The sequence below is a fragment of the Sus scrofa genome, chromosome 14 (assembly GCF_054392235.1).
Source record: "Sus scrofa isolate SSC_HxYL_T2T_F1_AM1 chromosome 14, Sscrofa_HxYL_maternal_Yorkshire_Landrace_v2.0, whole genome shotgun sequence".
Taxonomy (NCBI): domain Eukaryota; kingdom Metazoa; phylum Chordata; class Mammalia; order Artiodactyla; family Suidae; genus Sus; species Sus scrofa.
The window spans coordinates 61,162,978-61,187,095 of record NC_139396.1 but is presented as its reverse complement, the minus strand read 5'-3'; the positions used below and the strand labels follow the sequence as shown (position 1 = coordinate 61,187,095).

General features: G+C 46.1%; 1 protein-coding gene across 6 annotated transcripts in view; it reads left to right on the top strand.

The window, feature by feature from the left end:
• The first annotated feature begins 1,346 nt into the window (after window positions 1–1,346).
• Window positions 1,347–24,118, top strand: part of ALDH2 (aldehyde dehydrogenase 2 family member) — a 30,786-nt gene continuing 8,014 nt past the window's right edge. For 5 of the 6 annotated variants that reach the window (XR_014825756.1, XR_014825755.1, XR_014825754.1 and 2 more), the window contains exons 1-9: window positions 1,377–1,549; window positions 9,987–10,091; window positions 11,891–12,031; window positions 13,102–13,181; window positions 15,496–15,607; window positions 16,102–16,230; window positions 16,639–16,752; window positions 18,709–18,811; window positions 19,369–19,553. Coding sequence is in view for 2 of the 6 variants with exons in the window: in XM_084993281.1 (XP_084849407.1) it covers window positions 1,424–1,549; window positions 9,987–10,091; window positions 11,891–12,031; window positions 13,102–13,181; window positions 15,496–15,607; window positions 16,102–16,230; window positions 16,639–16,752; window positions 18,709–18,811; window positions 19,369–19,553 (1,095 nt within the window). In the remaining 4 variants the exon portion in view is untranslated. 6 annotated transcript variants of the gene reach the window in all.

Here is a 24,118-nt window from a genome sequence, read left to right as displayed (position 1 = left end):
AGAAAAACCTCCCTTGTGCCATTCTTAATATTTTTTCTCTCTTTCGGTTATTTGGACTGGTGCTGAGACCCAGGGGAACTTTGGGAATCAGGCTTTGATCTCAGAGTCACACAAAGAAAAGAGTCTGGGTCCCTGAGTTCCTGCCTAGAGGGGAACATCTGTGTGAGAAACGTGTAGGTAGGGACTTCATTGTGTTTGGCCACCAGAATGCTGTGGTGTATCTATTTCAGCAGATTATAATATTCTTACAATATCCTTTTGACATCATATTAGCTCTCCAAAACAAAGCAAAACTGGAGCAATACCTTTGCCTGGTACTCCATACTTGGGCTTTGTTCAATCTCTTTGGGCTCAGCTCCAACAGCTAGAGCCTTAAACAGCTCCCCAGACACTTGGCACCTAGATGTGCCCCTTTCCTCTGCTTCTCTGCTGTCAAAATACTTATCTCCACCCAGCTCAGAAACTGCTGCCAGGTTTCTTCAGTCTTTCTTGGACTTTTGCTGATATTTATCTGGTTGAAATGTACACATTTGACCCAGGATCCATCTGCTTTCCTATCCATTGTCCTCTCATTGCTCCCGTGTCCCCAGTGCCCAGCCCTGGGATGTCTGTGGAATAAGACAGCCTGGAAAATCCTTACTCCCACCTCTGCCCTCCTGCAGTCTATTTTCCACAGAAGGAGTAAGCAATGAGTTTATGATGCAAAGCCAGCAAGTCATTCTTCCCTTCCAAACCCCCTCACCACCGCCTTCCAGTTCTGGCCCCATCCACCTCTCTCACCTCACCTCCTAATCCTCTCCCCCTGGTTCCCTGGCCTCCAGTGTTTCCCCTTCTGCCACCCAAGTCGGGTGGTCCCATTTCAAGGCCTTGCCCTAGCGTTCCCTCCTCCTGCAATGCTCTCCCTTAGTCACAGTCCCTTTACGACTCAGGTCTCACGTGTCAATTCCTGACTATGGGATTTAAAAGTAGTACCCTTGCCCCAACTATCTCTTCACCCTATCCATTTCCTTCGCATCCCTTTTCACTGCCTGAAATTACCTCGTGTTTGGACTAGAGTTGGTCTCTCCCACTAGAGTGTAAACCCCTGTAAGTCAAGGTCAGGGGTCGCTGTGGTTCAGGCCTGTACATATTAGGGGTTCAGGCACGCAGTAGGGGTTCAGCCAACGCTCGCAGAATCCTGGAGATCCATTACTTCTACACCCTCGGCGCGCCAAGCGCAGAGACAGTGGCGGGCCTGCAGGGAGATCTGCGGCAATCCTCATCTGCTCCCCTCCGGGTGCACGCCCCGGGGCCCCGCCCCGCGCCTGCCCATTGGCTGCCGGGCGGGGCCGGGGAGAGGTCCCTGGCTCTGCGTTCGCCTTGCCCGCCGCCACCTCAGACCCGCCGCTAGCTAGCCTCTCGGAACTTCAGCTCCAGCATCGGCATGTTGCGCCCTGCTGCGCTTGCCGCCGCCCGCCTCGTGCTCCGCCAGGGCCGCCGCCTATTATCGGCCGCCCCTACCCAGGCGGTGCCGGCCCCCAACCAGCAGCCCGAGATCTTCTACAACCAGGTGAGGCCGCCCCCCAGCCGCGCTAGAGCTTTGTTCTCTTGGGGGACGGAGCCCGTCGGGTGCGAACGGCCTGGGCCTTCTTGGGCCTCAGTTTACCCAATTGGGACTTGAGGGGTTTGCTGCAGTTGCTCTTTCAGCATACTCCCTTCCCTGCCCGCGAGCAGTTTGGCCCCGTAGCCGCCAACGACACCTCTGTTTCATTATGCAGCTGTGACTTTGGACGCTTTTCGTCTGGCAGATGTCCGTTTTTCAGGGCCGACTCTGGGTCCCGTTCACCTTCCCCCTCCACCCGGATCGTCCTCGGATTTCGGGCTTCTTAGTCGCCTCTGTATCTGAGCAGTCTAAACATCACCCACTCAGAGGACATGTCCTTTTAGACCCTCTTTGCAGGAACTGTTTTGTCTTTTCGCAGTTAATCTCTTTTAAAAATCTCTTTACTCATGCCCTCATACAAGGAAGTCCAAAAGTAAAAACAAGAAATGGAGGGGTCCTTTTCAGCTAAGACTTACTAATTTGCTAAGGCGCTTCCACTACTGGGAATTGGGAAAGGGTAGATTATTTCCCCACCTGGTCGGTCGCAATCTCCGTAAAGTATTGGTGCCTTCCAAGGGTCTTTGATTAAAGCAAGGAGGGACTTTCCAGGATAACACCGATTCCCAGTAGTCGATTTTTTGCTCAACTAGGACTTTGGAATATTTTCTGTTTTGATCTTTGAGTTTGGGTAAGGTGATGGATTTCACAGAGAAGAAAACTGGTTATGAAAGAGTTCGTTTTGTTTGTGCAACAAGTGTAGCTGCTGCTGCTCTTCTGAACTTCAACTTCTTTGAAGTTGGAAGGGGTCAGAGGGTGAGCACAGGGCCTCACACTGTGGGCACTTAGAGGAATAATGTCTCATTCTCTGTGCATTTCCTTTGCATCTGGCACTAATCAGAGCACTTGTTTTGCCATTTAATCCTTAAACAGCCCAGTGAGGTAGGTACTGTGATTATCTCCATTTTACAGATGAAGAGACTGAGTTACAAGAAGGTCTCCTGAGTTGCCCAAAGACTGCAGTCAGCATCAAAGTTGAGGTTCACATCTAGGCTTCTAAGAGTAAGCCAATAACCAGAACTTTCCGTGTGGTACCACTGATGCAACTCTGGGTGGGAATAAGGGGGTCACTGCTGATTTAGGATGCTGTAGAGCCTACCCCTGGCTGGCTGCTTTCAACAGGGGACCTGCTTGTCAGAGCTCGGCTGCAAATCTGCACACAGGAGATGGGGAAAGGCGCATCTGTGTGATTTAAGGGATGTTACAAATAGTCATTTGTGAGGGAATAAAAACAAAAGATAAAATAATATGCCTTTTGCATAACACAAGCCAAAAAGGCAGCAACTTCTGCTCCCTTGGTAGGCTGCTTAAGGAGGAGTTTATGCTTGAAAGACTTGAACATCAGGCAGAAACATCCTCAAAGGAAAAGCAGCAGCACACTAAGCCTTTGTGGTCACAGGATCTAATTAAAATCCTCCTCCTCTGTGCTCTTGTGGAAGTGAGGAAACAGAGTCCAAATGGGCACATAGGCACGGTAGATAGTTTGAGTCCTGTTCTCTAGTTTTAGTTTGGGAATCTAAGTTGGAGCAGAGTGAAATCTTCCTGCAGCTGCTTTTCTTTATCAGATTTTTTTGAGATCATAAAAGTAACCCTTGATCACTGTGTAAAAATGAAGAAAGTAAAACTTCCTGCATACTGCACTGTACTCCCTCCAAGAGCACTGTTCACTGGTAGGTCTGTGATCTTACAGGCATTTGTGTGTGTGAGCATGCATCAGACTTTTTTTTCTTTTTAACATAAATGAGATCCTTGCACTTACTGTTTGAAGTTCTGTCTCATTGAACAATGTATACAGATTATCTTCCTAAATCAGTTAAGTACATTTAAATCTTAAAGTACATTCAGATCTTATTTATTATTCCCAAGGGTTGCAAAGCAATCCACATGAGCATTATACTCTGCTGGAACTAGCCCCTTTTAAAGCTCCTTGAGATGTTTTCAGTGTTGTTGCAAATCCTGCAATAAAACTTTTTTTTTTTTTTTGTCTTTTTGCCATTTCTTGGGCCGCTCCTGCGGCATATGGAGGTTCCCGGGCTGGGGGTCGAATCGGAGCTGTAGCTGCCAGCCTACACCAGAGCCACAGCAACGCAGGATCCAAGCCATGTCTGCGACCTACACCACAGCTCACGGCAACGCTGGAACCTTGACCCACTGAGCAAGGGCAGGGATCGAACCCGCAACCTCATGGTTCCTAGTCGGATTCGTTAACCACTGCGCCACGACGGGAACTCCTAAAACATTTTATTTCTTTAAAAATAAGTAGCCTCTAAGCTAATATAAAAACAAAAAAGAAAGCGACAGTCCTTTGATATTCCACCCCTGCAGGTAATCACTGCTAACAGGTAGTGTATACAGAATATATACTACCTGTGCCTGATAGCTTGAACCTATGTCTTTTCACCTTTCATTCTCCCAAAGACTCTAGGAACCAGATCCCATCTTATAGATGAGGAAACTGAGGCTCAGAGAGGTCAAGTTCACATAAATAGTAAGTGTGAAACCAGGATTCAAGATTAGCTCTGTTCAGCTCTAACACAAATGCCTTTAGCCACATGCTGTGCTGCCTCATGACCAAGCCTAGCGGTCAAACAAGGATTAATATTACTGAGACAATTGAATATTTGATGTCAGATGGGAGGAGCCAAGTTTGTGTTCACATTTGCATTCTAGCACTGAGACTTGAATATAATCACTATTCAGTAATTATTTATCAAAGGCCGATATTTATGAAACTGTGTTTACAGTCTTTGTGCTCCAGTAGTAAGGCATGGGAACCTAATAGTTCCACTCAGAACAGCCTTTTTGCAAAGAATTTGGGACATGACCAGGATTGTGAGGACACACAGGGAGTGCTGAAACTGGCAGCAAGAAAGAGACTGACAAACCACAAGCCCATAGATCCATCGACAGATTGAAACCTTTCCTGCCTGGCAAACGTCCACAGTGCAGTCAACCCTCCAATCTTAGAAGTGGTGAGAGTCCAGGACTGTGGGACCAAAGACCCTAGAGAATGAGGAGAAGAGGGGAGGGGAGGGCTGGGGTCAGGTGCCGGAATGTCTCCATCAAGTCTGGAGGAGGTGGCTGCCCTGGCCTTAACCCCAAACTAACCTAAGGTATCTAGATGATTGCCTAGGAATGTGTGAATGTGTGTGGTATTCAGTATTTACCTTGGACTTTGCTCCTCAGGACTTTGTAATATGAAAGATTCCATCTGTTTTCTCTTAGACATAAATTACCTAGCTGCCACTGAAAAAGCAAATGCCAGCAGGAGTCACCCCAGGATAGAAAACCACAGCATTTGCTCAGTCCTTCTTGTGGGAATAACATATTCCAGGGATGGAGATTTCCTAGGTAACAGATCCCCAATTCTTTCATGCATCAAGGCTTGAAAGTAGTCTTTCTACAATATGTCCTGCCTCTATAAATTGGAGCTACTGAACAGTATTTAACCTTGTTTTGGAGACCTCAGGCAGGTTATGCCTGTCCATTGCCATGTGGTGGAGGTGGCACCAGAACATGGCTCTGTCCTTGCTTTAGTTAAGACTCCTCTCTGGGGTCCTGCAGTCCTGCTCCCAGTTCTGCTGTCCTTTCCCCTGCTTCTAAGTCCCCCACCAAGTTTCTATTTGCAGTTCCTAACCTGCAGGGGCCTAGAAAACAAGATGTCCAAGGCATCCAAGGATCATATTATCCTCCAGCTCAGCGATTCTAATTTTTATATGGTGATCTGCCCCGAGTTTGCAAAGATGCACGTCAAAGGATGTCTGCTGCAGCAGCCCTGTCAGGAACAGAGGCAGACCTCATTTTACTGTGGTGTGCTTTACTGCACTTCACAGATACCACGTTCTTTATGAATTGAAGGTTTATGACAACGTTGTGTCCAAGCAAGTCTGTCAGTGCGTTTTTTTCCAATAGCATTTGCTCATTTCCTGTCTCTGTGTCACGTTTTGGAAATTCTCACAGTATTTCAAATCCTCCACCAGCAAAAAGATTATGACTTGCTGAAGGCTTGGATAATGATTGGCACTTTTAAGCAATGAGATATTTTAAAATTAAGGTATGCACATTATATTTTGAGATATCATGCTATTGCACCCTTAAGAGACTGCAGTATAGTGTAAACATAACTTTCAAATGCACTGGGAAATGAAAAGATTCATGTGACTCGCTTTACTGCAATACTTGCTTTATTGCAGTGGTTTGGACCAAACCCACAATCTCTGAGGTCTGCTTGTAGTGAAAACATGCCCTAAAAGTGAGTTTGTAGGACATGGTTAAATAAACAGTGGTCTGTTTGTTTTGAGGATCGCCATGTGTAAAATAATGAGGCCCATCTGCCTGTGGAATGATGTCCAAGATAAACTTAGAAAAGCAAGTTACAAAATAAAAGTCCGTGATCCCCACTAAGAGTGGATGTTCCCCATGTCTGTCCTGTTCCCTCCAGGACCCCAACAATAGTATAGGTCCTGGCATACAGCAGGTATGGAACCCAGAGGCCCCCTGCTCTCCCCAGTCCTCAGTGCAGCCCTTCTGGTTCCTCTTGTCCTCAAATCCCTCCCCCAGGCACCCGCCCCCCCCCCCCCCCCCCCCCCGGACCTCACTGTTCTCTTTGCTTCCACATCTCCCTTCGTTTGCTTATGGATCCTGTCTCTCCCGCTGGAACTTTGGCTCAAGGAGTCAGGATGGGGCTGTTTCACTCAATGCCCAGCATGCTGATGACACTTGGTTAAAACTTAACTACTGCATGGATAAGTGAATCCAACTTTTATAATATGTAGTGAGATGTATTTATTAAAATGCATAGAAAATACAGCATTTTGATGGAAAAGCTCTTTGAGTTTTCCCAACAGTCCAGATTCAAAGTGTCAACATCTGATACCACAAGGTTGTCCCTCTGCTTCTAGAAACTATAATGGGGAAGGGTGAGCCTGTATCCTCCCAGGGTGATTGAGTAACATGTTAGGTAAGTTAGGCTTTGGGTTTCTGGCTAGAAGTTATGAAGCATTGGGGAGTTCCGTCTTGGTGCAGTGGAAATGAATCTGACTAGGAACCATGAGGTGGCGGGTTTGATCCCTGGCCTTGCTCAGTGGGTTAAGGATCTGGTGTTGCTGTGAGCTGTGGTGTAGGTTGCAGATGAGGCTTGGATCTGGCATTGCTGTGGCTGTGGTGTAGGCTGGCAGCAACAGCTCCAGTTAGATCCTTAGCCTGGGAACCTCCATGTGTGGCAGGTGAGGCCCTTAAAAGATAAAAGACAAAAAAAAAAAAAAAAAAAAAAAAAAGTTATGGAGCATTTGGCCTGGAGTCTGCCCTTGTTTACTTAATAAATTGTGGTTACCGTGAAATGCCTTATTTGAAGGAGAACTTTGGCAGAGGCTCAGTGTGAGAACGGTTCCCGTATTGGTTTTGGTCTCCCTTCCCAAAACTACTAAAGTCTGGCAGAAGAGAAGAAAGGGGGAACTCTAAACAGAAGGAAAACCACAGGTCCCTGCAAACCCCAGCTTACTCAATCAGAAGGGAGGATGGATGATTGCAAACGTGACAGTGGAGAGTGACTCAGCAAATCCAGGGCATGAGAGGCAGAGAGGTGCCCGGAATGGTCAGGGGGACAGCCTGGGCGCTACCCAGGGAGAAATGCGTGAGGACTCGGGAAGTTTAACCTCTCTGTTTTACACTTCTTGATCTTTGTGAAATAGCAATGAAAACTTTTTCAGGATAAGCTAATTTAGTACGCTGCTGTGCAGGGAGCTGCAGCAATGTAGGTCCTGGCTTAGGAGCTTTACACCCCTTGTTGAATTTAATCCTCACATCAGCCCCCAGATGACTATCCCCAGTGGACTGATGAAGCATCTGGAAATGAAGGGATTGGCCCAAGGTCACAGCTCATGAGGGGGAGAGCCAGGACTAGAACCCATGTCTATCTGGCTTAGAGGTTGGTGCTTTTTACAACATCCATAATAAAAACACAAAAATCAAATTTGCAGTAGGGTAGTAAGTAAACCACAGAGATGGAGATTAGAGAACATGAGTTCTGACTTCCTCAAAGGCAGACATGGGTTCTGACTGGAGGCTGGAGTTGGGAGAACTGGGAAAAGAACATGGGCCTTGGAGTTCTGAAGACCTACGTTCAATTCCAGACCCTACCCTCACTGTTGTGTGACCTTGAGCAGGTGACTTAACCCTGTTGTGACTCAGTGGATCCCCTCTGTGGAGAGGATGAAGCTCACCTAGATTTGCTATGAGGTTTAAATGGGAATGATCCAGGTATGGAAAGTTCCTAGTACAGGGGCTATTACATAATGAGTATCTGGTAACAGTCATTAGCCATTTCCGTGACATGCAGGTGGGGGATGGGATATCCTCATGGGACCAGGTGCTGACATCCTGGTCAGCAGAGGGGAATGGGGTTGAGGGGAATGGTATAAGACCACGAGACACACCCCCACGCACTGCAGCCTGCCACTCTCTGTAGCTACTGATCTCTGGCTTCAAGTGCTTCCATGAAGCAGTTGGGAGCAAGGCCATGAAACCTGAGGCTAGACTCAGGGAGGCTAAGGGAACAGATGCTCAGAATGGCCACAGGCTGTGTGCCAGGCCCTCCTTTCTTCTCCACAAGTGTTAGCTCTAGTCCTCCCTTGGGTTTCGCTCTGCTCCACGCTCACCAGGAGGTAAGACCGAGTCTCAGAGTGGGTGTGCATGCACAGGTGTGGCCCAGTCCAGCTTGAACTTGGGTTCACCTGGCTTCCAGCCTGAACTCTTTCTGCCATACCTGTTCCCTCCACTGGAAACTACCTGTCACCCATTTCTTAGCCCTGCTGCAGGAACAAATAGGTTGATGATCAGCCAACTCATGTGAACTCATTTCCAAAGAACCTGCCTGAGTGACTGCAGACAGTGACCTCAGTCCTAAGCCACGGTCAGGCCATGTTAGGATGCTGGGCCCAGGGGACTGCTTGGGGAAGGAAGGCAGAGTGACCTCAGTGGATGTCCTTGCCTTCACCCCACCAGTCACCTTTGCTCCAGCCTTGATTGAAATGATTGAAGTGACCTCAGCCCCCTCCCTGAGAGATGAGCTTCCCCAGCCTTGGGGGACAGCTTACTGGGAGATTTCAGCTCTTTGCTCCCCGAGGGCTTCACAGGACTGCCCCTGCCCCTGTCTCCTAGCACTTCCTTCTGGGTTCACCAATAACTCTTGCTGCCTTTATTTTATCTCAAACCAACTTACTCCTGCCCCAGAGCCTTTGCACTTGCTGTTTGTGCTGCCTGGACTGCTTATCCTCCCACTCTTCTTGTGGTGGCTGGCTCCTTTTCATCAGTCAGGGGTCAAGTCAAATGTCTGCTCCTCATACAAGCCTTCCCTGACCATCCCAGCTAAAGTTCTCCATCTTCCTCCCTTTTTACTACTCTCTCTGGATCCTGTTTTTCTCCTTTGCACTTACGACTGCAGTCTGAAGCTGCCTTGTGTATTTGACTGCTTCTTTATTTTCTGTGCCTACTAGAGCACCAGCTCCACGAGAGAAATGTCCTAATTGAATTTGGGTCCCACAGTGTCCTCAGCCCTTCAACAGTGCCTGGCCCATTGAAGGTGTTCACTAAATATTGACTGAATGGGTGAAAGAATAATTCTGACAACAACCCTGACAGGAGTGTGGTAGAGAAAAGTTGCTAATTCTTTGCTGCTCCTCCCTCTTTGTGAATCTGGACTGGACCTGTGATTTATGCTGACCAATGGAATTTGGTGGCAGAAACAAGGCCATGTGACTTCTGAAACTAGATCTTAAGAAGCCCTTCAGCTTCTGCCTGGTGTCTTGGAACACTCTCTGGGGAAGCCACTTGTCATGTGAGAGGTCTGACTAGACTGAGTCTGCCGTACAGTCAGGAAGCCCAAGCAGCCATGTGGTGCCAGACATATGAGTGAAGAAAGCATTGTGTACCTGCAGCCGCAGGTGCCCTCACTCTGCAACCACATGACCAAGCTTTGCCTAGCTGCGCCCAGTAATGGATACAACTGTGAGAGATAATAATAAATCAGTTTAAACTACCAAATTCTGAGGTGATGTTACACAGCTGTAGATATAGATAACTGATAGGATGGGAATGTATTCTTCATTATTCAGGCCAAAGAAACCAGGGCATTGAAAGGTCAAATGATTTATCCACAGTACTTGGCAGAGTGGGCTCTCCAGCTCAGATTGTCTCCAAGGCCTGTGCTTTTTTAACTTTCAGGCCACATCTCTCTGAAGCTAATTCCGATTTGTTCTGTTTTTTTTTTTGTTTGTTTGTTTGTTTTTAACATTGCTGGTGGTATCAGGTTGAGAGCTGGTCCTGAGGACTTTCTCCCTTCTCATTTTAGATCTTCATAAACAATGAGTGGCATGATGCTATCAGCAAGAAAACTTTCCCTACCGTCAATCCATCCACTGGGGATGTCATCTGTCATGTAGCTGAAGGAGACAAGGTAAGAACTGGTGACTCAGGGCAGGGCTGAGTGGGCTGTGGGAGGGCAAGGATGATTTCATCCTTTTTTTTTTTTTTTTTGGCTTTTTAGGGCCACATTCGCAGCATATGGAGGTTCCTAGGCTGGGGTCAAATTGGAGCTACAGCTGCAGGCCTATGCCATAGCCACAGCAACACAGAATCTGAGCCGTGTCTGCGACCTACACCACAGCTTACCCTTAACCCACTGAGCAAGGCCGGGAATCGAACCTGCAACCTCATGTTTACTAGTTGGATTCGTTTCCGCCATGCCACAATGGGAATTCCTGACTTCATCTTTTTAACTATATGATTTCTATATAGTTGAAACTTTATTGTGTATTACTTTCATAACTAAAAAATAGCAATTAAAATTTTTGAGTAAGTGAAGTCACAGAAACTCTTCCTTATAGACAAAAGTGCTAGATTGTACCTGGGTTCAAGATTTCATACAGTTGTGGAATTGTAGACTTGGAATTTAATTTGAGGACATCTAACCCAATTTCTCCATTCCAGACCTGAAAGTTGAAAGTCAGTGAAAGGGTGTCTATAGCTAGATGGAAATCTTGATGAGCAGAATTTGGGCCTCCTGAGATCTAGCTCCTGGTGTCTGTAGTGTATTTTGTTTTAATTATGTATAATAATTAACAAATAGTAATACTAATTTTAGAGTTAAAATATTAGACTTAAGTAGAAATATTTCATTTTTTAAAAATGGAAAAAGCTTTAAAAAATAATTCAGGAAGTTCCTGTGTGATGCAGTGGGTTGAGGATCTGGCATTGCCACAGCTGTGGTTATGGGTTCAGTCCCTGGCCCAGGAAATTCCACATGCTGCAAGTGTGGCCAAAAAAAAAAAAAAAAAAAAATTCAAGAATGCCTCCTGCCCTCTACTTTAAAACTGTCTTCTATATACACATTTACGGGCTTGCTCCCTTGGCTAAATGAGTAAATACTTTTCTGGCTCATAGGGTAGTCTAATGGAACATATATTTAGTATTAGTGAAAACCATGCTTCCCACCTCCTGATACACATTTTCCTATATGGAAAGAGCTGGCTATGTTTTTTTTTTTTTTTTGTCTTTTTGCTATTTCTTGGGCCACTCCCACGGCATATGGAGGTTCCCAGGCTAGGGGTCGAATCGGAGCTGTAGCCACTGGCCTACACCAGAGCCACAGCAACCGGGATCCGAGCCGCGTCTGCAACCTACACCACAGCTCACGGCAACGCCGGATCGTTAACCCACTGAGCAAGGCCAGGGATCGAACCTGCAACCTCATGGTTCCTAGTCGGATTCGTTAACCACTGTACCACGAAGGGAACTCCAAAAGTGCTGGTTATGTTGATTTTATGACTTCCCTAAGGAGAGGAAAGCTGGGCAAACCTGCATTTGTTGGAGACTGCCAGTCATCTTAGAAGGAATGGTTAATTCCACTGGGCTTGCTTTGAAAAGAAGAGGGGGGAAAAAAAAGGCCAAATTCTAAGTGCTGATCCCTGAGTGCCTCTCCTTACAAAACTCTTCGGGGGATTTTGAAGTAGAAATCCCAAAATGGAAATGGTCAGGATCCTCATCCCCACTGTGACTCCTGGGAAGGAGAGAAGCCCAGCTGCTTAATTCTGAAGCTGACCAAACAGCCTTTGGAGGCTGGGAGAGACTGTTTGGGGCAGTTTCTACTCAGCCATTGACGGAAGCCGCTGTGGGTACATTTGGCAGCAGAGCAGGAGGTATTTGGAGCTGGTTATTGCCGAGAAGGCCTGAGCTGCCTTGGTGGGTGTTTTCCAGGAAGATGTGGACAGGGCAGTGGAAGCTGCCCGGGCTGCATTCCAGCTGGGCTCACCCTGGCGTCGCCTGGATGCATCTGACAGGGGCCGGCTGCTGAACCGCCTGGCCGATTTGATTGAGCGGGACCGGACCTACCTAGCGGTGAGTCCTAAGCCCCCTCCCCTCTCATCCCACAGGACGAATGGATATCCTATGGACAGGCAGGAAAGGGTTGCATTGCTGACAAGTAACTGGTCAGAGTGGCATAGGCTCAATACCACTGGGGTACACCCCTGCACCAGCCTGGGGAGCCTCTTAGTGTTTCCTTTGATGCAATGTGTTCTGCTAAGAAAGGAGACATGGGGGCACGGGGGCGGGGGCTGTGATGGAGAAGGCTTTCCAGGAGAGAGACCCCCAGGAATGGATACCTCTCCCAGACCCTCTGTGTGGTGGGCCTTCTCCCCAGCTGCAAGAGGCAAAAGAAACCATACTGCCCATAGCCATCAGAGTGAACCTTCTAGAAGGCAAATTATACAATGGCACTTTGCCCTTAAGCCTCCCGTGGTATCCTTTATCTTTAGGATAAAGTCCTGTTCCCTCAACATGATCTACTAGGCTTTGCCTGGTTTGGCTCCATCTCCCAACTCATGCTGCATGGTAGCCTCAGACACACAGCTCAGCTCACCAGCTTTCCTTCAACTTCTTCACTGCCAGGCTTTAGGCCTTTGTACATGCTGTTTCCTCCATTCAGGGTGCTCTTCCTTTTGTCACCATTCGTACCTTCCCCTTTGCCTGGTTCCTCCTACATATCCTTCATGTTTCAGCCTAAGGGTGCTTCTTAGGCTGATTTTCTCCAGCTGGGTTGGGTACTTCCTAGCATTCTTAGCACTTGTAACTAATGAATCATGTTATTATTGGCTGTCTTTTTGGCTTATAAGCTCCACAATCGTCTGTGTTCTCAGCACCTGGATCTGGCATGGAGCAGAAGCTTGGAAAAAAACATGTTTGTGAAATGACTGAATGAGAAATTGGTGCATCTGTCTTCCCATCCCCCTCGTCAAGCTCCCTGCCGCTGAAGAGGGAGGGGCAATGGCCCAGAGCTGCCATGAAATTTAGTGCAAAGTGGCCACCAGCCCTTCCTTGTCCATGCTGAGCCTCAGTGCTCTTGGTCACCCCATTAGCTGTGATTCATTTCTGTGCCCGCCTATGTTGATCTTGTTCTCTTTGCTCAGGCACTGGAGACCCTGGACAACGGCAAGCCCTATGTCATCTCTTACCTGGTAGATTTGGACATGGTCCTCAAGTGTCTCCGGTAGGGGCTCAGACTTCTTGTTCTTTGTTCTGGCCGTGCCAAAGGAGGGGGGATAGTGTTGCTGGAGGGGTGGAAACAGAATAATGTAAAAGGATCACAGGAGCTGGAGAAACATTCTAGTTAGAAGCCATCTCAAGGGAATAATCTCTCAAGACAAAAACTATAATTGAGTCATACATGTTTTCTCCTTCAGTTTTGGTAATTTATGTATTAGTTGGAACTTATCCACTTCCTCTAGGTTATCTAATTTGTTGGCTACCATTGCACATAGCATTAGCTCACAATCCTTTTGATCTCTGTGAGATTGGTCCTAATGTCCCCTCTTCCATTTCTGATTTTAGTGATTTGTGTCTTCTCCCCTTTTTTTCCTTGGTCTAGCTAAAGGTTAGTCAGCTTAATGAATGTTTTCAAAGAACCAGCTTTGGGATTTGTTGATTTTATTGTTTTCATTTCATCCACCTCTGCTCTAATCTTTAGTATTTGCTTCCTCTTGTAGCTTTGGGTTTAGTTTAAAAATAAACATTTAAATGACCAAGAAATATAGGATGAGGAATAAGAGCTTTGTCAGCATGCTTGGATCACAGACAACAGGAACTCACTCAGCCTAACTTGAGCAGCTAGCCAGGTGCCCTGAGTCCTGAAGGTCACTGTGTCTCACTGCTGTCCCCTTGCTTCATTCTTCTCTCAACTACCCGGGCATCTGATTGGGGCCTGTCTGTGTTTTGCAACCTGGCCGCCCACACCTGGGCGTGATTCTGTATGTGTGACTCGAGCCAGACTAGGCTGTGTTCCTTAATCCTCATGCCAAATTCCTGGAGGAGGGGCCCTGATCGGCTGGCCTTAAGTCTGGCCAGCTGTGGTTTGGGTGGACAGATCACTGTGCAAATAATGGCTGTTTCCCTGTGATCATGTGGATGGGGGTGGAGGGGAAGAAGCAGTGCCAGGAAAGTATGGGCTGGATAAGAAAAGAGTAGTTCTATCCCATAACAGGGATTCTCAGCCAGGGAAGCTGTCTCCCAGAGGACAGTGGGTAATATCTAGAAACATTTTTTTGTTGTTGTTGTCAGACTTGGAGGGAGGGGTGTTCGTGGCATCTAGTAGACCAGGGATGCTCTAGAAATCCTACAAAACACAGGTCAGCCTGCACAGCAAAGAATTTTATAGCCCCAAGTGGGAGCAGTGCCATGATCGAGAATGTTCTGCAAGGAAACTCCAGAGGGAGCAGCCTGGTGAATCTCAGGCAGAGCCCAGGCCTTCCTGCATTTAGCAGTATGCCTTTGTGCTGATTAAATACCTGTTCTGAGGCAGACAAACACATGTAATATAGACCTGGGAGGAAGGGGGCAGCAATGCCTTAGTGTGTACAGATTTGGCAACTCCCTGGCTATTTTTCCCTCCAGGGTCATAAACCTGTGTTCACACCCAGGTTAACTATGGTCTCAGGCTAACTTCAGAAGGCACACTCATTTCTGAAATCTCTCTTTTACCTTGCATGATGCTTTTCTCTCCCATCTTTCATTTTTCCTACTTCCCTGAAAACCACATGGCTCTTCTTTCCCTCCACCCCAGCTCTAATTTGCTGTGCTTTTTTTGTTTGTTTGTTTTGTTTTTTGGGGGTTTTCTGTCTTTTTTTTTTGACATTTCTAGGGCTGCTCCCGTGGCATATGGAGGTTCCCAGGCTAGGGGTCTAATCGGAGCTGTAGCTGCTGGCCTACACCAGAGCCACAGCAACGCAGGATTCGAGCCATGTCTGCAACCTACACCACAGCTCATGGAAAACCACAGCTCATGGAAATGCTGTGCTTTTCTGCCCTTAGTGTCTCTGTGTCTGGAAGGTTGGGACCCAATCATTGATTTGTTTCTGGTCACTGTTCACTCAGTCTTAGTATAGTGTTCTGCACACAGCAAGTGCCAGCTATTAGATCCACTAGAGTTGATCCATGGTTTCCAGAAGCTAATGTAGAGTGCTGGGCTGGTGCCATAGTCACAGTTTAATAAATCTGAATGTTTATGGAAGATACTGATTCCTGGGCTCCAGAGAGTAATTGAGTAGGTCAGAAATGGGTACATGGAATTTGGTGTTTTTTACAAACACCCCCCACCCCAGGTGATTCTGAGGCTTAGAGGTTAGTTAGCTGGAATGGATTGTGACCCTGGCAGTTAGTCAGGTCTTTCTGAAAATAAGCTAAGAGCAAGGCCGATTATCAGAAAGTCCTAACTGGGCCAATATGAGTTTTTCTTTTGCCAGGGTTTACAGGGGTACCTGACAGTCATTGATAAAGCTTGCATTTTTTTTTTTTTTTTTTTTTTTAAGTTACTATGCTGGCTGGGCTGATAAGTACCATGGTAAAACCCTTCCCATCGACGGGGACTACTTCAGCTACACTCGCCATGAGCCTGTGGGAGTGTGTGGGCAGATCATCCCGGTGAGTATTAGCCTCATAATAAACAGATGGAGGTTTATCAGGAATGCTGTGAGGGGCAGTGGTCTTGGGCAAGCTCATTGCCAAGGTGGGAGAGTCTGCAGGGTGATGTTAGAAGGCAATCTGGGCAGTGGTTGAGGCTTTAACAAAGGCAACCAGCGCTGCTATGCGTGAGACTTGTGACCTTGGGCAAGTCACCTATTATCTTGGGACTTGGTTTTCTTATCATGAAAAGCATGAACACAGAGCTGTCTTAGGGTGGTAGGGAGGATTGAATGTGACAATCTGCCTAGTATGTAAAAGCACTCATGCATGTGAGTCACCAGTATTATCTCTACCACCTGCCTTGTTCATATCTGTCTTAAATTTACAATTGAGTTGTGGGAAGGACACAGGAGGTTCAGAGAATCTGGTGCTGCTTCTGCTCTCTGGCTGCCATTTTCCGCTGCCAGTGCAGCTCTTGCTGAGATTGTGGAAGTGGCTGTTGTTGATTGCAGTGGAACTTCCCGCTCTTGATGCAAGCGTGGAAACTGGGCCCAGCCTTGGCGACTGGAAACGTGGTTGTGATGAAGGTTTCTGAGCAGACTCCACTCACTGCCCTCTATGTGGCCAACTTGATTAAGGAGGTACATGGCTTGTGTCTGTCTGTCTTGACCTCTAAGTGCCTTCATACAGGGTATAGGTTTGTTTTATAGGAGTTCTGATGAGGGGCCCCGTAGTGGGGAGGGGTGTTTATAGAGCAGGGACTGACGCCCCCCATCACACTTCAGCCAGAGTGACCCCCATCACCTCTTCTCTACATTGGGTTTCATCGCTTTGAAGAATGAAAACCATTCTAAGTGAATGCCATGAGGGAATCCCATGAAACAGGCTTCTCGCTATACCATTTATAATTCCTGAGAGGTACCCCGAAGACTGCTCACCTGTGTCCTGGGCAGACTGCCTCAGCCTCTCTGGGAGGGGATGTGTATTTCTCTGTCCAGACCCTTTGAGCAGGAGAATGACTCCCAGTGTCCCTGGGTGTTTGCCCATAGGCCGGCTTTCCTCCTGGCGTGGTCAATATTGTTCCTGGATATGGCCCAACAGCCGGGGCTGCCATCGCCTCTCATGAGGATGTGGACAAAGTGGCCTTCACAGGCTCCACTGAGGTAAGGCATCCCAGGACCTCAAGCTTGTGGTGCCTTTGGCTTAAGGGCATCCCTCCTAAAAGGAGGATGTGTTCACACTTGGCCTCTGGGTACTGCATGTGGGGGGAAGAGGGGGTTGGGAGGGTTCTGCCCCAGGACTGCCTCTGAGTAGCTCAAGTGAGGGGCCCCATGTGTGCTGGCAGGGCCCCATCAGGGTGGAGCCTTCTTCGGATTGATTAACACTCCAGCTGCTGTGGGGGGCTGGCATCCTGTAAATAAATAGGATAAAGAGACCAAGACTGTCTAGATTTCATAAAGCCCATGGTCAAAGCACTTCAGCTTTGTCAGACTCCTTGACTGGCACTGTCCTGGTGATTAAAGAGTGTGGACTTCAGGAAGAAAGGAGTTCAAATCCCAGCCTTGACATTTTGACATGGGGTAATTCACTGAATGTCTTTGGGGGCTCCATTCATTGTGTTTATGAGGATGAGGATGGTGGAGTTTCCTTCGTGGTTCAGTGGTTAATGAACCTGACTAGGATCTATGAGGATTCAGGTTCAATCCCTAGCCTTGCTTAGTGGGTTAAGGGTCCGGCGTTGCCATGAGCTGTGGTGTAGGTCACAGATTCGGCTTAGATCCCAAGTTGCTGTAGCTGTGGTGTAGGCCAGCAGCTGTAGCTCTGATTCAACCCCTAGACTGGGAACTTCCATATGCTGCAGGTTCAGCCTAAAAAGAAAAAAAAAAAAAATTAGGATGGCACTATCTATGCAGTAGAGACAGTAGGTGTGGTGTAGTGGGGAAGAGAATGCACTTTGGAGTCTACCTAACTTTCAGCAGCACTTACTGAGCTACGAGACCTTGGGCAAGTCAGCCTCCTTAAGCCTCCATTTCCCCATCTATAAAGTGGGGATAATGCGCCCACCTCACAGGGTTGGCATAAGATAAAGCTTATGACATATTTAGCAAAGGTCCAGCCCAGAGTAAATACTCGGTGAGTGAATGAATGAATGAGTGCTGCTCTGTGCCAGGCCTCAGAGACACGAAAACAAATAAGATGCCTTGTGTCTCCTTAAACATAATTGCCTTTAAAGCAGGGACAAAATTCCTTCTAAAGAGGTAACTTTTTCTTATCCTTGAATTCTTGGAAGGCTTCTTCACATGACTTCAGAGAAAGCATACTGAATAGTGTATAACGAAGGTGATCTTCAAAATGACCCCCCTGAGATACAGATACTTTCAAATGTTCAGTCTGTGAGCAGTGATGATGGTCTGGGGAGGGCAGAACAATGGTCAAGATGATGGTCCAGGCTTGCTTGGCTTAGTCACCACATAAATTAATGCCTCAAGGGGATGCTGAGAATCTTGTAGAGGGGATGGTCTCCTGACTAGATATGTATATTCCTTCAGCAAATAAGCACAGGGGTGTCTTTGTGCCAGGCTCTTGGAATATGGAGGTGAAAGGTACCCCATCTTCACCCTGTGACGGGAGATAGCATTTAAAATACCATAGGAAGGAGGCAGGATAGCAGGTCTGAACTGGTGCACGATGCAGCCTGCCCAAGTGTGCATTCTGATTCCACATTTACTGTGTGACTTTGGGCAGATGACTTGTCCACTCTGAGCTGCAGTGCCCACATTTCTAAATCAAGGGAAAGAATTAGCCTTATCTCTGAGGTTGTTGTGAAGGTTGAACTTAGTGCACACAAAGCACTTAGCACAGTATCTGGTACGTAGGTGGTGCTCAGTATGTAGAAGCCACACAGCAATGACTCTGCTCTATGTTGTTACTATCCTTGAGGTCCTAGGAGCTCAGGGGTGGGGCAGTGATGGTAAGTGAATGGACAGATTTGGTGAAATTTTCTGGGTCTCTTGTGAACCAGCTACTCCCTCAAGTTGTGGTGGCTTCTATTCTGTGTCTGTGAGTGTTTGGCTTTTTACTCCTACTGAGAGTTTGTCTCTGTTTCTGCTTCCCTATAGGTTGGCCACCTCATCCAGGTTGCTGCAGGGAAGAGTAACCTCAAGAGAGTGACCCTGGAGCTAGGAGGAAAGAGCCCCAATATCATCATGTCAGATGCTGATAGTAAGTTTTTGGGTGGGGTCAGGGTAGAGGAAGGTCTGGTATCAACGTGTCCCTGGCTTTCTATTCCATGGTCCCACTGACTTCTGTAATTCTCAGCATCCATCAGGAGGGGTTTCTGCCCCCAGGGCCCCAGTATGGCCCCCTTGCCTGCATGATGTGGCCTCTCCTCCAGCCTTTCTCCTCTCTGTTCCCTATAATTCAGCCAGGCTGAGGTACTTAGCTGCCCACCACACTTCATACTTTCAGATAACACTACTCTTCCTCCATCACTTCCTTTTTTCTGGTCCTGCTGAGGCACTCTCAGCTTTGTCCTCCCTGAGGGAGCCTTCTCCGAGGGCTAAAGGCCAGCTGGGTTGGTCTTCCGGCTGCCCTTGGCTCCGTTACCACGTGGGTTACAACCACCATCCTTTGTGTCTGTCTGCCACTTAGTCTCTACACTCAGAGGAGGGAGAGAACGGGTCTTGTCTTGTTCCAGCACAGCGATTGTGGTAGTGCTAATGGGTTAAGGGACCAGGCTTCTCTTTGTCCTCTTCTTACGGTTGCTTCTGCCTCCACAGTGGACTGGGCTGTGGAGCAGGCCCACTTCGCCCTGTTCTTCAACCAGGGCCAGTGCTGCTGTGCGGGCTCCCGGACCTTTGTGCAGGAGGACATTTATGCTGAGTTTGTGGAGCGGAGTGTTGCCCGGGCCAGGTCTCGTGTGGTGGGGAACCCTTTTGACAGCCGGACTGAGCAGGGGCCGCAGGTAAGCCCAGTAGTTGCACGTAGGTCTTGGTGTCTGGAGCCGGCATGAGAAGCAGAAAGGACCTTGGCCTCCAAGTTGGGCAGGCCTGGTTTCAGGTCTCAGCTCTGCTGGGAACCAGCTGTGTGCCCTTGGGAAGCCACATGCCCTCTCTGAGCTACCATTCTCTCATCCATAATGTCTGCCTTTCCTAAATCACAGGGTGGCTCTGAAGTGGAAATGAATAATGGAAAGCCCCTTGTAAATTACATACACATGATAAACACTAGGAGTGTCTGTGCAAAAGGGAATGTATGCCTTCTAGCCTTTTGGCCATCCATAAAAATGCATCTAAGAAAGACACATGCATACCTGTTCATTGTGGTTACTTCTGGGAGGTGGGTGGAGGGCCATGGTATGGGTAGCAGAGAGACTTTATTGCACTTTATAGTCTTCTGAGCTGTTTAAGATTTAAAAAAAAATTATTTTTACTATAAGCATGTATTCTTTTTTGGGGGCCGCCCCACAGCATAGGGAATTTCCCGGGCCAGGGATCAGATGCAAGTCATAGTTGCGACCTATGCTGTAGCAATGCCAGATACTTTAACCCACTGTGCCAGGTGAGGGGTTGAACCTGTGTCCTGGCATTTCAGAGATGCCACAGTGAGAATTCCTATTCTTTTTAATTAATAAAAACATAATCAATAGTAAGTACAATAAAAAGAGTCACTCCCTACCATTTCCTCTCACATCCTGGTCCTTTTTCCAGCATCATCCTTGGACCAGCCTGTCCTGGGCACACTCTCCCTAGGGCTCTGCACTGGCCTCCTCCAGCTACCCGCCTCCGAGGGACGAAGAATACATAGGGTCAGGGATGCTTGCAGTTCCCTTCAGTCCGTTGCATGCGGCCCTGAGCCCACTTCTGTGGCCCATTGGGGCCTCTCTATAGGCTCCATTGTCCTGGGGGCATTTACACTGCTGGTGTCCACTTCCCAGGCTCCAGGACTGGCCAGAACAGCCTTTTTAAAAAAATTAATAGATTCTATTTTTTAGAAAGAAGAGCAGAAAGTACATACTCCCTAATCTCCTACTACCTAGTTTCTCCTATTATTAACATCTTGCATTGCTGTGATACATTTGTTATAATTTGATGAGCCATTACCGATATATTATTATTAACTTAAGTCCATAGTTTACATTAGGGTTCACTCTTGGTGTTGTACTTTCTATGGGTTTTGACAATGAATCAGGACATGTATCCCCTGTCAGAGTAGTTTCAGTGCAGTGAAAATCTCCTGTGCTACACCAATTCATTCTTTCCTCCCCCAACCCCTGCAACCAACCACTGCAACCACTTATCTTAACTCTATGGTTTTGTCTTTTCCAGAATGTCATATAGTTGGAGTCCTATAGTCTGTAGCCTTTTGAGGTTAGGCTTTTTTTTTCCAGATTGCCTTCTTTTACTTAGCAATATGCATTTAAGTTTCCTCCATATTTTTTCATGACTTGATAACTCATTCCCTTTTTTTTTTTCTTTTTTTTTTTAGGGACACACCAGTGGCATATGGAAGTTCTCAGGCTAGGGGGTCAAATCCGAGCTGCAGCTGCCAGTCTACACCACAGCCACAGCAACGCAGGATCTGAGCCATGTCTGGGACCTACACCACAGCTCACAGCAACCCCAGATCCTTAACCCACTGAGTGAGGCCAGGGATCGAACCCACATCCTCATGGATACTAGTTGGGCTCGTGACCCTTGAACCACAATGGGGAACTCCAAGCTCATTCCTTTTTATGGCTGAATAGTATGCCATTGAATGGGTAGACTGCATTTTCTTTATCCATTCATCTGTTGATAGACCCTTAAGTTGTTTCTCCTTTTTGGCTGTTGTGAAGAGTGCTGCTGTGAACCCCAGCATCTCTTTTTCTCTCTTGTTTTTGTGGTTTGTGGCTAATTATTATGCTAACACAAATTTGTATAAGATGCTTCAAAGAAAAGAGTTTAAAGTAAAATAACACCCCTTTGTCTTCTCCAAGTCCATTCCCCACAGGTAACCTGCTCCACCTCCCCCCCAAAACACACAAAGAGCTACATTTTGGTGTGTTTGTTTTAACAAAAATAGGGTTTTGTAATATATACCATTCTACACACTCCCCCCCTCCACCTTTACAAAATATCTTAGGCTGTCTTTTTGTGTCAGATAGTTCACAGATCTGCTATAAATGATGACACAATATAGGGATATACCATAATTACGTTAACCAGCCCTTTTGCTCATGTATACTTAGAATTGTTTCCATTTTTTTGCTTCTATAAGATGCTCCCCAGTGACTATCCTTGTTCAAGTCTCTTTGTCACATGTAGAATAAACTTCTAGAAGTAATATTAAATAGCTGGATCAAAGGATATGAACATCAAATTTTTTGTCTAATGTTAATAAGCTACTTTCCCAAAGAGCTGTACCAGCTTACAGTCCTTTTTTTTTTAATTTTTTTTACAGAATAAAATACATACATTTACACACAATTACATTCACACAGATTGTTATAACGTGGATCTTAAGAAACAGATTGACTCCCACTGGAGAAGTGGAATGGAAAATATGCTGAGACAAATAGGAAATTTATTCTATACTTTATCCCAATTTTAGGCTTTCATCTTTACTACTTAGCATTATCTATTACATTTCAATTTTTCTTTAAAAATTAGCATTATATTAAATTGTTACATTATGCAACTAAAATTTATAAAGAAAAAAGCCTTATATACCATTAAATATTTTATATAGCATAGTAAAAAGAATAACAACTGGTAAGCATAACAAAAATAATACACCCTCTGAAAATAAGTAAAATATAAAATGCATAAGTTGGTTAAAAAACAGTGTAACTATATAAATATGTCCTCACAATTTGTTCCATCTCATTGATTCTTCAGTAAAGGCATTACACCATTCTAGGTGATGTGATAAACAAGACATTATAGACTTTACATTGTACCATGGAGAGAAATGGTTATTAATAATACAATTGTAGAACTGTATTATTTAATTGTACAGTGGCATTATTTAATTATAATTATCATAAGTTCTTTGATGGAGAGGAAATCAGAATCAGATCTAAGAAGACTTCAGCATTCCAAGAATGATGTCAAATGACCCCCTTCATAGTGGATTATGCACTTATTTACTATGAGATATATTTCTTCTCCAGAGATTCCTTGTTTGTGTATCAATTGTAGATTTTTGGCTTGCAGTTATTCTGAAGTTTTGATGTAAGAGTCTGTATGTATATGAGATTGTTTTAAGTTGTTGTTCTCTTCATTGCAAGTTCATCTCCGGTGTCCCGCATTTGTAGCCACCTCTTCTCATGATTTCTGATTTTTTTTTTAATAACTGACAGGACTTTTTATTTTTTTGTCTTTTGTCTTTTGTTGTTGTTGTTGTTGCTATTTCTTGGGCCGCTCCCGTGCCATATGGAGGTTTCCAGGCTAGGGGTTGAATTGGAGCCATAGCCACCGGCCTACGCCAGAGCCACAGCAACGCTGGATCCGAGCCGTGTCTGCAGCCTACACCACAGCTCACGGCAACGCCGGATTGTTAACCCACTGAGCAAGGGCAGGGACCGAACCTGCAACCTCATGGTTCCTAGTCGGATTTGTTAACCACTGCGCCACGACGGGAACTCCGATTTCTGATTTTGATGGTATAATTGTGCATGGATGATTTTGTATCTTTACTGTATATATACCTTTACTGGTGAGCCTTATCTTTTGTGGAATTTTTGCTTCCTGTTGCTGATCTTTTCTTTCCTGCCTAGAGAAGTTCCTTTAGTATTTGTTGTAAGGCTGGTTTAGTGTTGCTGAATTCTCTCAGCTTTTGCTTATCTGTGAAGGTTTTGATTTCTCCTTCAAATCTGAATGAAAGCCTTGCTGGGTAGAGTATTCTTGGTTGGAGGTTTTTTCCTTTCATCACGTTAAGTATATCATGCCACTCCCTTCTGGACTGTAGGGTTTCTGCTGAAAAATCTGCCAATAACCTTATTGGGGTTCCCTTGTATGTTACTTGTTTCTTTTCCCTAACTGCTTTCAAGATTTTCTCTTTGTCTTTAATTTTGGTCAGTTTGATTATTATGTGTCTCGGTGTGTTCCTCCTTGGGTTTATTTTATATGGTACTCGTTGTGCCTCCTGGATTTGAGTGAGTGGTTCCTTTCCCATGTTAGGGAAATTTTCGGCTATTATCTCTTGGAATATTTTTTCTGTCCCCTTCTCTCTTCTCCTTCTGGCACCCCTATAATACGGATGTTGGTGCATTTAACGTTGTCCCAGAGTTCTCTGAGACTCTCTTCATTTTTTTTTCAATCTTTTTTCTCTTTTCTGTTCTGCATCCGTAATTTCTTCAAATCTGTCCTCCACCTCGCTTATTCGTTCTTCTGCCTCCTGTATTCTGCTGTTAGCTGCTTCTAGTGAGTTTTTTATTTTAGTTATTATATTTTGCATCTCTTCTTGTTCTCTTCAAGTTTTATATCTTGTATCTCTTTGGTTAGTGTTTCCTGTAAGTTATCCATCCTTGCCTCCAGTTTATTTCCA